At 44.4% G+C, this 14,798-nt stretch overlaps 1 protein-coding gene across 1 annotated transcript in view; it reads left to right on the forward strand.

Annotated features, from left to right (window-relative positions):
- Positions 1 to 14,798, forward strand: part of nup188 (nucleoporin 188) — a 95,488-nt gene that overhangs the window by 36,855 nt on the left and 43,835 nt on the right. The window contains exons 19-21 of the mRNA XM_070863838.1: positions 2,922 to 2,998; positions 11,965 to 12,079; positions 14,113 to 14,233. Coding sequence (XP_070719939.1) covers positions 2,922 to 2,998; positions 11,965 to 12,079; positions 14,113 to 14,233 — 313 coding nt within the window. The remainder of the gene's footprint in view (positions 1 to 2,921; positions 2,999 to 11,964; positions 12,080 to 14,112; positions 14,234 to 14,798) is intronic.

Consider the following 14,798-nt stretch of genomic DNA (forward strand, 5'->3'; position numbering starts at 1 on the left):
TTCTTAAGGTCATATGGAAGCCACGTAATTTTTATTTTCTCCCATCTCTTTAAGTTTTTCTGCGCCATACAAAATCTACTGGCTGAGTGTGGACAGGCTAACTGTTCCCAATCCTCTGCAGTTCCACTCTTAAAGCTATATGCTAGGAAAGGGGATGGATGCAGCAGGGGTTGACCCGCTCTCTTTCTTTTTTCCTCCTCTTCTCCTGTCCTCTCTATGGGAAAGCACTAAGGGCCCAAGTTTCCACAGGATAAAAAACGGGCGCCCCTCCGAGCTGGGCGCCCGTTTTTCGCGCCTAAAACGGCACCAGAAAAAAAACGCGCTGTTCTCGAGCGCTTTGCAGCTCCTTGTCTGTTTAGGGCGGAGCCTACACTCGCGCCGATTTTGTAAGTGGGAGGGGGCGGGTACTATTTAAATTAGTTTTTTTCCTGCCGGCAACGCTGCACGTGCACGTTGGAGCGTTCGCGCATGCTCAGTGTGAAAAAAACATTGGCACTCGGCCATTTTTGTAGTTCTTTGTAGCTGTTTAATTTTTGAACATTTTTTAATAAAATCAAATTGCCATCAGCACTGAGGCTTCCCTTCTCACTGTCTCCTTCCCCTCCTTCCCCTCCGCGGCAACAAACGGCTGTCTCCTTCCCCCTCCCTCCCCTCCACGGCAACAAGCCGCTGTCTCCTTCCCCTCCCTCCCCTCCTCTGCGCGGCAACAAGCCGCTGTCTCCTTCCCCTCCCTCCCCTCTCTCCACGGCAACAAGCCGCTGTCTCCTTCCCCTCCCTCCCCTCCTCTGCGCGGCAACAAGCTGCTGTCTCCTTCCCCTCCCTCCACGGCAACAAGCCGCTGTCTCCTTCCCCTCCCTCCCCTGCGCGGCAACAAACAGCGGTTTCCTTCGAACGATGGCTGAAGCACTTTCACACAGGTAGGAAGATGGTTTATTTAAACTTTTCTTTGCTTATAAATGTTTATTCAGGTTGGATTTATTTGTATAATATTTGTAGAAGTATAAATAAGGATTTATTGTCGAATTTAATGACTTCCCTCCCCCCTCCCCCCCACCTCGTTCTGGACGCCTAATTTGTAACCTGTGCCTGATTTTTTTAATGTGTAGAACAGGTTTTTTCAGTTCTACAAAAATCTTCACTTGCTCCATTCTACTTTAGTTTGGAGTACGTTTTCACTGTGGAAACTTTCAAATCAGGTGTCAGTGGCCGGACAAGCCCCCTTTTGAAGAAAAAATTCTGTTCTAAAGTAGAACTGTTCGACCTCACTAGAACTGCAGAAAAAAAAATGTGGAGAATTGCGATTTCTAAGATACTCCGTTCTCCACCAGTTGCTCCTAAAAATCAGGCGCAAATCATGTGGAAACTTGGGCCCTAAGTCTCTGCTTGGAAACCTCCTCATGACACCACAGGTGAGATTAGTAACTCGCCCTGTGAGGAAATGTGGGTGTGAGCTAATTTCCTGTGTTACCGTTTTGGTTCTTTTGCACTGTTTCCCCATTCCACGACCTAACTGCTTCCGAAGCGGACCATGTTCCTCTGATCTGAAATCTGAGCCCTTTCACTTTCTGGCCACGCGGAGTGTGTGGACCTGGGAATTAACAATGATCCCAGCTGCAGTTTGGCCACTGGATTAAATATACCCTCTTGCTACGCTTTCATGTGCACTTTAGATTAACAGGAAATAACGGCCCTGAGTTTGCAGTTGGAGGCTTCCCGCGGGGTAATGCCTCCGATCTGTAAATAAAATGCCTGCATAACTGGTGGTTGGGAGGTTCGGAGATTCGTGATCCTAGGCCTCTCCGGGTACTTGCGGGTAGAGGCCCACGTATCGCAGGGGCGCATCAGGTTCACAAGTGCCCCGGGATCATGTGGGCCGGCCCAGTGAATGAAAGAAGGGGATCCCCATTCATGCTTATGGGGATTTCGAACATTGGAACACCCCCAAAAATACATGTACACATCAAATAAATTTTAAAAAATTACATATTTAAAATTAATTAAAATGCCATTTCATGAAATATTTAAAACAGTTACATTTTTTGAAAAATAAATTTAAATATTTTAAAAGAGCTAAAAATAACTAACTTATTGGACAGGTTTTTTAATATTTAAATGATTGACTTTTAAAAAATGTTACCAGGTGTAAGAATTTTACAGGCATTTGCTGGGCAGAAGTTCTCCGCCGGTGAATGCTCTTTTCCCGGGAATGCGTTGGACCTGTCAAAACAATTCTTGACCGTTGGCGAAAACCCAGAACTTGGTATAGCCCTTACAGGCGTGTACGCATCTCGTTTGTGCCCGTAAGGGCAGTAAATTACAGGCCATTAACATACAGGCCAGAGATTAAACGGGATAAAATAATTAATCAAATTTAGTTACAAAATCAGGTAAGGTTATAAAATAGGATGAATTGCACTAATGGTTGAGTGCAAGACATCTGTGATTTATTACCTACAGTTCATTAGAACATTCACTAATGCTTTTCCAACAGTTAGAGCAGCCTCATAGAATGAAAACGAGCCAAGAGCTGAACATTGATATAATGATCTTAACAGAAATTGAATTTGGCCCATCATCCCTTTTGTGTCTCTAATCTCCTGCCTTCCACCCTATCACAGACCTTCCCTTTTGTTCTTTCTCCCTCTCTCCCTTTCAGTGCTTGTTAAGAATCTGTCCTTTCCAAACACTCTCCAGTTCTGACGAAGGGTCATCGATCCGAAACGTTAACTCTGCTCCCTCTCCACAGATGCTGCCTGATCCACTGAGATTTCCAGCATTTTCTGTTTTTGCTCCGGAGACACCAGGTGCATTCGGATTTTTAAAAAAAGGTTCGGAGGCATATTCTGGTATGCCTTCGACCACAAATTCAGGGCCATTGTATACCTAAGGGGAATTAATTATATATTTTTTTCTGTACTTAGGTGTGGGCAGATCTACAGCACACAGGTTTCTTGCCATACTCTGTAACACAAGTCAGTGGGATTGCTCAATCCATCAGGTATTGGATTATAAATTACATCTGTTACAAAATGAAATATAGGATGCTAACAAATTTGACGGATTACTTAAGGCTAATTCCTGATAGAAGTGTTACACTTTCTATTTCTTTATTCCATTGCCACTCCTATTACTTTCTTTCCTTGTCTCTTGTGAGCAGTGTTGCCTTTGTGTGTCAACCTGGCTCACACTTGAAAAGTCAGATTTAAATTGGGGGAAATGTATAGATACTTCCAGTATGGATCACATTTTTTTAAAAAACAATTAAAAAAAAAAGAAACTTATTCATTCCTGGGATGTGAACGTCGCCGGCAAAGCCAGCATTTATTGCCCATCCCTAATTGCTCTTGTGAAGGTGCTGATAGGGAGGGAGTTCCAGGATTTTGACTCAGCGATGTTGAAGGAACGGCGATATACTTCCAAGTCAGAGTGGTGTGTGACTTGGAGGGGAATTTGAAGGTGGTGGTGGTGTTCCCATGCGCTTGCTGCTCTTGTCCTTCTAGGTGGTATAGGTCGTGGGTTTTGGAGGTGCTGCCGAAAAAGCCTTGGTGAGTTGCTGCAGTGCATCTTGTAGATGGTACACACTGCAGCAATGGTACGTTGGTAATGGAGGAAGTGAATGTTTAAGGTGGTGGATAGGCTGCCAATCAAGCGGCCTGCTCTGTCCTGGATGGTGTTGAGCTTCTTGAATGTTGTTGGGGCTGCAGTCATCCAGGCAAGTGGAGAGTATTCCATCACAGTCCTGACTTGTGCCTAGTAGATGGTGGAAAGGCTTTGGGGAGTCAGAAGGTGAGACACTCGCTGCAGAATACCCAGCTTCTGACCTGCTCTTGTTGCCACGGTGTTAATGTAGCTAGTCCAGTTAAGTTTCTGGTCAATGGTGACCCCCCAGGATGTTGATGGTGGGGGATTTGGCGATGGTGATGCCGTTGAATGTCGAGGGGCGGTGGTTGGACTCTCGCTTGTTGGAGATAGTCAGTGCCTGACACTTATGTGGCGGGAATATTACTTGCCACTTATCAGCCCAAGCTTTATATATATTAGTAACATAGAAACATAGAAAATATGTGCCCTTCGAGCCTACACCACTGTTGATTTCTGGATTCTTTTACCTCAATCTGGTTCAGCAAAATTACTGAAACGAATACCGTTTGTGCTTTAAACAAAGCAAGCTTTTATTTAAAAAGCAAATCCCGATCGGGGACTTTATCAGACAGAAGGAATGCAAGTCTGTTCGAACGCACCCACTTCCTACGGACAAAGTGACGTTACATTGTAAAGGCACGATGGTTAATACATTTTCGGCAAAAGATAACAAGATAGGGCTAGAGTGACATCCTAGTCCAGCCTATCCTCTTAGATCCCTCTTTCCCTTTGTCCACTCATAAGCCGACCTAAGTATGGTCTGATTTTAAACAAAGACCTTCTGTTAATGTTTCAGGTTAATAACATGATTTAATAAGACCTTGAGGTTTTTCTGCAAGCTGTGGGTTTTGTTTCAATATGTGTTAGTGTTGTAACATTTCGCAGTCTCGAGTCTGAGATGTCATGGCTATTCCTCCATGAATTCTTTGTTAGCTTATACTGTCCCTGTACAATTCCCATGTTCTCAACTTCAATGTCTCTATACATTTTTAAACATTCACATTCCCCCCTTTTATCATTCCATGATAACACTTAGGATCATTCTAGGAGTATCGCATTCATCCGTTCACACTCTATTTCCTGAATCATATTGTTGTTAGTGTCGAGTAGTTCTTTAGTTCGTTGGATCATAACTCAGGAGCCCTTGACCACAAGAGGGTTTGCTAACCTTGCCATCATTACTTTACAACAAAGGTTAAGGAAACCAACAATTAGATAGGATCTCCAAGATCCATCTGATAGCCAACCAAACCAGCTAGATCCTTCTGCTGGTGTGGATAACTTCTTCACCTTCCTTCTTATGTGATCAGCGAGATTGGTTATGTTTTCTGAACTATCAGGAATGTAAGTGCAACATTCAGATCCTATCAGGGCACACGTTCCCCCTTTCTCAGCTAACAGGTAATTGAGGGCCATTCGGTTTTGTAATGCTACGGTCCTTATTGCTACCATTTCAGCTGTAATGCCCTCCAGCGCTTCAGCAGTATTGTATTGGCACCCCTCCTCTCGTGATAGTTTGGCTCCGAATCCATCTGACAGTCTCAGTTAGGGTTAGTGGAACGGGGCGCAAAGGAATTCCCCCTTTGGAATGTATAGGGAATGTGAACACACCCAACATCTAGAAAAGTTCCCATTTTGCGCATAAACATAAGACATGTACAAAAAGGTGTTTACATGGAGCTCTCGTCTCTGTCTCCCCTCCCATGCGCCGAAACTGTCATATATCAACACTATTATACAGACTGTGGCATACAGACAGTTTCATCTTATGGCTCAGGATTCAGATAAATAGTCCAATTATTTTGCTGATTAAAAGAGTTCAGTTTTCCCGTCTCTCTTCTCAGGTCACCGTCGGTGTAGCTGGCTGTCTATCACTACGGGTAAAAGTTCAAACTGGTCCACGTTCCAATTAGGATGCCAACGGCCTTGTTCAGCTATGGAGAAGAGGAAGTCTGGAACAGAAACGGGAATTAGAATAACCAGTAAAATAGGTTCGTTAGAGGGTGGTGAGCTTGCAGTGGTGCAGGTGAACCCAGGCACTTTTCCCCTCAACCTTGGCTGCAGTGGGGGTAGTGAGTAACACATGAAAAGGCCCCTCCCATTGTGGCTCTAATCCCTTCCGAATCCATACTTCCCTGGTGCCACGAGGGACAATTCGGGTAAAACTGGGAGGTCGGGGTGAGCATCTTGAACCTGGTTGTGAGCTAGTCGCAGAGCCTGAGTCAGAGAAAGAACATAGGTGGTCATCAGTCAAGCTGAGATACCATATCTAGGAACAATTTCCCTCATTAACACCTTAACAACAGTTTGAGCCTTATTGTCCAGGGTAGGGTAGGCTTCAATCCATCTGCTAAACACATCTACTATTACTAACATATTTGTAACACTGAACTTTTTGCAACTCAATGTAGTCCAACTGAAATGTCTCAAAGGGACCTTCAGGTAGGGGCGTTTTACCCCAATCGCAGGGGACTCCCTTCCCTGGATTATGTTGCTGGCAAACCAGGCAACGACTACTGATGTTCTGGGTGAGCGCCTGGAGTCTAGGGTGCCACCAAGTAGCCAAAAGTGTATCACTCGTGGTTCTTGCTCCACAATGAGTAGCAAAATGCATACAATCAATAACCCATAGAGCCAACTCGTCAGACATGCAAGTCTGTTCCGTGGGAGTGGTCCAGAGTTTAGAAACATTGTCATAAGTACATGCATAATATTTCCACAACAGTTTATCTTTTTCAGGAGCATCCCCCTGTGCTTTTATAACATCTTGGATGGTTGGCATTGGTTTTTCCGAGGCTAACTTATCCTTCGCAGGATTTTTAGTCTGACTCATCATTTTGGGCACTACCATCTGTTGGTCACGAGAGGCCTGTTTAGCCTCTTTGTCAGCATAGTGGTTCCCTATTATCAACCGGGGATTTTCCGGTGGTGTGGGCAGTACTTTTAACAACGGCAATGTGCTTGGGGAGCATGAGGGCTTGCAACAAATCAGATACTAGTTGCTTATGGGATATCTAATTTCCCTGTGAGGTTAGGAATCCCCTATTTTTCCATAATTGTCCGAAATCATGGGCCACCCAAAAGGCATACCTAGAGTCGGTATAGATATTGACTTTGAGATCTTTGGCCAAGATACAGGCTCGGGTGAGGGCGAATAGTTCAGCTTGTTGGGCAGAATAGGCGGTTTCAAAAGCGGCAGATTCCAAGACCTGATTCTCCTGTTTTACTATGGTGTATCCTGAGATTCGTGTACCTTCTGGATTAATAGAAGAACTTCCGTCAACATACATAATACAGTCTGGATCTTCCATTGGTACATCAACTAAATCTTCCCTGACTGATGTGGCCTCTTAAATTAAAGATAAACAATCATGACTGGGTTCTTCCTCATCTTGGGGTGGCTCAGTAAGAAAACAGGCCGGATTAATTGCAGTACAGTGCCGAAAGGTCAGTTTAGGATTGCCTGTGATTTCAGTGGGTTCTGTCGGCTAGAGGGCCAGTCCACATTGCCCTGTACTGGGATCTCAATCGGATCAATGGGAGTATAACCCACTTGGGAGGGGTCCTCTGCCCACACATGCGGATCCACATAGTCAGGTATGCCAGAGCCAGTATGATGCTGCAGAGTCGTTAAGACCTTCTTGGGGTCCCCGTGGAATTGGACTGTTCGGCCATGTTTTACAATTTGCACATCCCGGCTGGTAGGGTCAGCCTCGTCTATAGCCTGGCGCACCATAACTTCCAAATCTTTAGCGTGGTGGGGCTCTTTTTTCAACCACGCTGCCCCTCGCTGCAGCAGGAACGCCATCTTGCCTCTGTCCTCGAGGTCGACTGCCTTGATCCTTCTCTCCCGCGATTCTGCCACAACCGCTGGAAGGGTACCTATGAAATTGATCATCTTCCCCAGGAGTCCTGCCACTGGAGCTGGGAAGGTATTTTTAGATCGTTCCAGTCGGATCATTGCCACGCAGTCGTGATGGATGGTCTGTGCCTCAGGTGCTGCACTGGTCTGTTCTCTGGTGCCTGGCCCAAGCAAAGGTGAGGTTTTGCTCTGCCTCTGAGCATGGGGGACATCGATTGCTGGAGTGAAGAGGTCTTCCCATTTCCACTGGGATCGTATGCTAGGGTCACGTGATAGGGTGCCTGCGGCAGGTCCAGAGACCACCACTGAGGGGTTCTAGTGGTATAATACTGCCGCTTAAGGGTTCCTTGTTTTACAATAATCCCATTATCTCCACACTCCAAATGCAACTGGAATTTGCAGAGGAGGTCTCTAGCCATCAAGTTACAGTCCAGATTGGTTGTGATAACAAATCGATGTTCCACCGATTCTTCCTGGTAACCCATTTTAACCGGTTCTGACACTGGGAATGTAGAGACTTGTCCCAGGAATCCTGACAGTCCCTGTGTTTCAGTGAAGGCGGGGAGTTTAAGCTTTGATTGTACAGAAGACATGAAGGCTCTCGTATCTATCAAGAAGGGTTGCCACTCATCATCGGTTCGTCACCCGGAGAGGGGGTCCCTGCGTAGTCAATACGAATCGGGGGACGGTTGGCCAAAGGGGTTGTTCTGGGAGAAGTTAGTGTAAGATCCCCATCCTCTCCCCCCTTCCCCCCTCCTCTTCCTCCTCTTCCTTTTTCGTGCTGATGGGAGGGACAATTTCTATTCCAATGTCCTTCTTGCCCACAAATAAAGCATCCATCTCGTCTTTCCCAGCCCCGACCTATTCCCATACCAGGCCGGGGACAGTAGGGCGGTCCGTAGTTAGCAGGGCCCGGGCCATTTGGGTGTTTGATATAACCGTATCCCTGTTTATCCACCCAACCCTGCACGCAATACTGCGGTTCCATCTGGTATCCCCTTGGGTCGGGTTTTGGTCCTTCCACCCGAGGCGGCTCTTCCTTTCTAGTCACGTATTCAGTCTTGACCCGGGTTGGGGGCGCACCTCCCCCCTCTCCTTTCTTTTCCTGCCAATAATATTTAACCGCCCTTTCCATCTGGGCTTTACTATTATCTGCCCAATTATTTGTCCGGATAGCGTGAGCAACCGAATAGGGCAGGCACTGAAGTAGGATAGCGCAGAATTGAGGAGAAGGCATTATCTCCTGATTGACTCTCGTATATTTCAATCGGCAGTTTCTTCACGCTTGGGTTTAGTTTCTAATACTGATGGGCTTCTGAAGGGTCGTGGTGAGAGAATTGAAGATAGCGTTTAGGCGATCCTGGATATCGTTAGGGTGAGCAACCAACAATGCATCATGAGTAGCACGTCCTAGGTGAGTTAGAAATCGGGTGTGTTCAGTTGGGCTCAAGGTTTGCTTTACCAAGGCCCACAGGTCCCTTGATTCTGCATTATAAACTGAAATAGTTGTTCGAAGATCACATAGACATCTATAGTGGGGTGGTCTGCACCTTGTTGTGCATCAGGGTTTGGCATTGGTCTGACAGGGAATTGGTGTCGGGACTTTGGGATCTTGGAAATCATTTCTAGGTCGGAGGATGTTTCGGAGCTGTCTGACTGCTTGACAGTTCTGCGTCTCGATCGGCGGGGGTGTTCGCTATGTCTTTCACAACTTGGACTGGTAGATTGACTAGAAGATTTACGGGACTGTCTGTGATATCGAGATATAGTTCTCCCCTTTCGAGTGTGAGATCTGGTCCTTTCGGCTATATTGCTTGTGAACTGGGGATCCGAATCGCTATCACAGGATGAGGAGTCAGTTTGGGTTTGTTGCTTTGGTGGTATGGGGTTATTTTTAACTCCTCTCGCCGGAGTGTAAGATGGAGGGTGTTGGGAAGAGGACTGGAGCAAGGGGCCAGGGGGTGCGGGAGGCGCCGTTGGGCGCTGAGTCAGTGACCACTCATCAATTTCATCATCAGCCTCAGTTAACACAAAGCCAGCCATTTGACTGCGTAGTCGGTCAATACCTTTCTCAGAGGTCCCAGAGGATCTCTTAGTAAGTTTCTCGTGCGCACATTCTTTTTTTTTTAAGACGTCTACAGTTTTAACAGGTGTTCCCTCTTTCAATGAGAGTCCCAATTTAATAGCATTTATTTGCCAACTTGACAGAAGTGATGCATCTTTTAATTTTTGACAATCCCTGTGCTTTTTTTGCTACCTCTACACTTCTAGTACCATCTAGAGGCCACTGGTCATCTCCTAATAATTTGTTCAGGGCTCCTGATAATTTTCTAAAGTCTTCAACTCTTTCAGGGAATTCCTCACATAACTTTTGTAGCAGACTATCCGCATCCGTTGTTTTATCCAACTGATTACCCATTTTCACGCTGCCCCTCGTATTTAAACTGACTCTAATTACCGTGTCGTTACGCGTTCGCGTCGTCGTGCGATTTGAACAAACTTAAAATAAACACAGACTTTACTGAAACTAACACTGACTTTGAACAAACTCAAAATAAACGGACTTTACTAAAACTAACACTGACTTCCGCGTCGCCCCGCAGTTCGCGTCGCCGCGCGATTTGAAACACTTAAAATAAACACAGACTTCCGCGTCACTCCGCGGTTCGCGTCGCCGCGCGATTTAACAAACTTAAAATAAACACAGACTTACTGAAACCAGCACTGACTTCGGCATCACCCTGCGTTTCACGCTGCTGCGCGTCTGCGTCGGCCCACGTTCACTCTGCCGCGCGCTCGCGCCGCCGCACGTCCTACGCTGCTGCGCGTTCGCGCCGCCGTGCGTCTGCGTCGGCCCACGTTCACTGCCGCGCGCTCGCGCCGCCGCACGTCCCACGCCGCTGCGCGTTCGCGCCGCCGCGCATCTGCGTCGGCCCACGTTCACTGCCGCGCGCTCGCAAATCCAGATCGGGGACTTTATCAGACAGAAGGAATGCAAGTCTGTTCGAATGCACCCACTTCCTACGGACAAAGTGACGTTACATTGTAAAGGCACGATGGTTATACATTTTCGGCAAAAGATAACAAGATAGGGCTAGAGTGACATCCTAGTCCAGCCTATCCTCTTAGATCCCTCTTTCCCTTTGTCCACTCATAAGCCGACCTAAGTATGGTCTGATTTTAAACAAAGACCTTCTGAAAACATGATTTAATAAGACCTTGAGGTTTTTCTGCAAGCTGTGGGTTTTGTTTCAATATGTGTTAGTGTTGTAACATTTCGCAGTCTCGAGTCTGAGATGTCATGGCTATTCCTCCATGAATTCTTTGTTAGCTTATACTGTCCCTGTACAATTCCCACGTTCTCAACTTCAATGTCTCTATACATTTTTAAACATTCACACCACCATTCAATAAGATCATGGCTGATCATTCACCTCAGTACCCATTTCCTGCTTTCTCTCCATACCCCTTGATCCTTTTAGCCGTAAGGGCCATATCTAACTCCCTCTTGCATATATCTAACGAACTGGCTTCAACAACTTTCTGCGGTAGAGAATTCCACAGGTTAACAACTCTCTGATTGAAGACGTTTCTCCTCATCTCGGTCCTAAATGGCTTACCCCTTATCCTTATTATAATTCCTTGTCAGATCTGGTCCACTTTGCACACACTTTTGGTCGTCTTCCCTATACAAAATTACAGAATTGAGGGAGATGAAACCTGGTGTAAGGATTTGCAATGAAAGGAATGTTAATGTATGAGAGGATGCAAGAGACAACTATCACAGAATGTTAATATAGACAGTATTAGAGGTACAGATCAGTTAGATTTCTTAAAGCACTGCAAATTAATAGTATACATGTGAATGGAGAAACTTCTTCAGAAATAAGGGTTGCTGGAAACTTCTTCATTTTACTATGATCTTTTGGAGCCTTCCTACTTATCTGCGTCCGTAGACTTTCACCCAGGTGATTTTAAGAGGTGACCAAACAAATTTGCTTCCGGGTGTCTGAAACATGTTGGCTTATGATGTGAAGCTTATCTTTGTTGAAGATTATTGTAGCATGGATGTAGCTACAGGCTGACATTGAAGATTTGTGCCAAACTTTGCTCTCTTCTGTTTCTGTAGTTCTGCTTCTTAAATTCCCACTTCCTTCCCCTGCCCACCTTAGGGCTTTTAAAATGTTTTCCTCATTGATTTGCCTTTTACTGTCCTGGTGGTGAGGAGTGGTAAATTCTACACTTCTTGAGGGCACAGGAATGGTGTTGATTCTTTCTAAGGAGTTAAGAACATAAGAAATAGGAGCAGGAGTAGGCCATTCGGTGAATTGCCCATAAACATTGCAGCTTTCTCTGTAAATTATTTCTGAGAGATTGCCTCTCTCTGAGTTGTATTTTATTGTAATTGATGGGGGCGGGGGGGAGAATGGACAGAAAATAATCATCTTTTCTTCTTGCAGGGCTGAAGGAATGCAGGCTGGTAGTTACGGTAACTTGCTGTTGAGTATTGAAAGACCACCGGGCGAGTACAGTGTCACACTGGCCTTTCTGCGACTGGTTACAACACTTGTCAAGGTAAAGCTGCTCGTTAAATGCATGTGTTTAAATTGTTTAGCTCTTCCTGTTGGAAATTAAATAATCTCCGAAAGCCTGTATTGGAGCTTATAAAGAACACTAAAGTTAATGGTGCAGTGTGTTGGAACGTTTTCACTATTGCCTCCTGGACCTTGGTAACAATCCAGCTCAGACACATGATAGCTTGAACTTTTGGTCCAACATTACTGTGGTTTATTTTGCAGCAACTAGCTCCCAGCTTTCTTTTCCTCGCCACGGAAATCCAATCATCGAGCCCATCCTGTGGAGAACCCTCAGGAAAGGAGGGAGAAAATGAAGAGCTTAAAAAAAAAAACTGAGTGGTAGTTGTTGTAAAATGAGTCGCTACTATTGGACCAAATAACCAGATGATTGTATGTAAGCTGATAGCACAAGCTGTTATATTAAATCACCATTTTTGTGTTTGTTGCTCTTTTAACTTGGATAGCAAAAGTTTTTGCGAAACTACCAAAACGCACACTTAATTCAGAATGCAGTATGTGCATAAAATAGTTGCTTCTTGTGTTTTCCGTTGTGTCTTCACGTATTGATTAATTAAAATATTGGAAGACTTGTGATGGAACAAGATCTGTCCTAATTTTAATTGGATTTGGACATTGCATCTTTTTGTATTAAATTTTAGATGAACAAATGTAAATTGTTTTGTATAAATTGGTGGCTAGAAGTTTCTTTTTGTGTATGTATGAATACATGCAACCCCATCTGAAGCCTTCACAATGCTAAGTTGCACCAGCTATTTGCTCCTTGTGAAAACTTTTGATTGCCTCAGTGATTATTGAACTCTGCTGATCAAGTTATGGATATTTAATAGATCAATGGATGAGTTGACTTGTAGTTTCCTGTCTGATTGCTTGGGACAGAAATGCAGTATTTTTATTACTTAACAAAAGTTAATAGGCAAAGCGCGCCTAGGTGATGGGAGCAATTAATATGGATGACTGGGCTGTCAATTGCCCATAATTTACAGTCGATTGCATTTGTAATTGTTCCAGGCCTTTGAAAGGTTAAAAACTGAAATAGTGCCTGTTGTCTGTTTGGAAATGGCTCAACAGTTACTTATAATAGCGGTCCCACCATTGGATTCGGCTAGAAAGACCCTCAGTTTTTTTTTGTCCTGAAGGTGGCAAATTGCTTGAATCAGGTATCTAAGAGGTAGCCCTCATATCTTTGCAATCTATCTTGATTCAAAGTTCTATAGCTAGACTTTTGGCTTAGTTCAATCAGTTCCATTGCACATGTAGGTTGCTGTGGTGAGGCATGACGATGTGTGCACTTGCATAGAAATTTAATCCAACGACTGCAATTTTGGTATCAAAATGCAATTTTAAAAGTACCGGTGAGAAATTCATCGTGTTGCTATTTGCATCTGCTGATTTATTCTGTATAATCCTCCTTATAATAAACTGAATTAATAATTTTTAGGCTGAGTCATATGGTGGTTTTCCACCAGTTTTGGAGATCAGGACTATATGGTGATATCTCGTCCTATTTTCAGTGCATATTGTAATGGTATAAGGGTTCAATGTTTGCTCAGCAGCACGTTATTCCATATATTTGATGCATAATTTCAAAACATAGGCTTGTAGAAAATAGAGGGTTAGGTGATGAATAAATGCTTTCAAATGACAGAAATGGCTTATATTGTAAAAAAGCACAGCAAAATTATGGCACAGCTGGAATTACCTCTGGTGTACTGCAGTACAATCCATTCTTCATGACCAAACGATTATGGATTGTATATATTTAATAGATAGATTTTAATGATGGGGATGCTGGTGAACAGGAAAAGTATATGATTAAAATCATGAGATGGGCTTCATAGGATTGACCTCATCTCGGTCATGTCTTATTTTCTTAGTATCCTGCTTTGTATCTGTTAGTGGCACAGATATAATCAGATTAAGATAATCCAAGTAGTATAGGCACCACGCACATCATGTCACTATTGTGATCGGGGAAGAGTCTGACTTTTGTGTGTTTGTGCATTTCAACAGGGACAGCTGGGAAACACTCAGAGTCGCGGTCTCATGCCTTGTGTGGTCTTTGTTTTGAAAGAATTGCTACCAACCTACCATAAATGGCGTTACAACATCTATGGCGTACGAGAGGAAATTGGTAAGGGTTCCTGCACAAATCATTATGTAAACCTGTTCTCCCATTAAGACGGAGGATTTATGTAGCACCTAATTGTGTTTCTCAAACTCAAAGTGCTTCATATATAATGAATTACATTTTACAGTTATTGCCGTTAGGTGAGTAGACACAATAACCATTTTGTGCACAGCAAGCTCCCATTAACAGTGACGATCGTTGATCTGTTTTTTGGTGGTGGTGGATGAGGGAGGAATGTTGGTCAGGGCACTAGGAGAGCTCCCTGCAAATAATGACACGAGACCTTCAATATGCACCAGAGCCAGCAGCGCAGGCAAAGCCTTGGTTTAGTATCTCATCTGATAGATGACACCCCTGACAACTCGCACTCCTTCAGTACTTTATTGGAGTGTCAACATAGAGTATGTCACCCAGTTCTGGAGTAGGGTTTCTGACTTGAATTGGAGTGCTGCTTTTTGAGCCAAGCTGATATTACTTGCCCATTTAATTGCACCTACTGGCATATTTAAGACTTGAGAGTATGCATTAGTGCTATGGATGCTATAATACTTATAGGTTTGTTGACTTA

This window comes from Pristiophorus japonicus, chromosome 20, assembly GCF_044704955.1.
Source record: "Pristiophorus japonicus isolate sPriJap1 chromosome 20, sPriJap1.hap1, whole genome shotgun sequence".
NCBI classification, from domain to species: Eukaryota; Metazoa; Chordata; class Chondrichthyes; family Pristiophoridae; genus Pristiophorus; species Pristiophorus japonicus.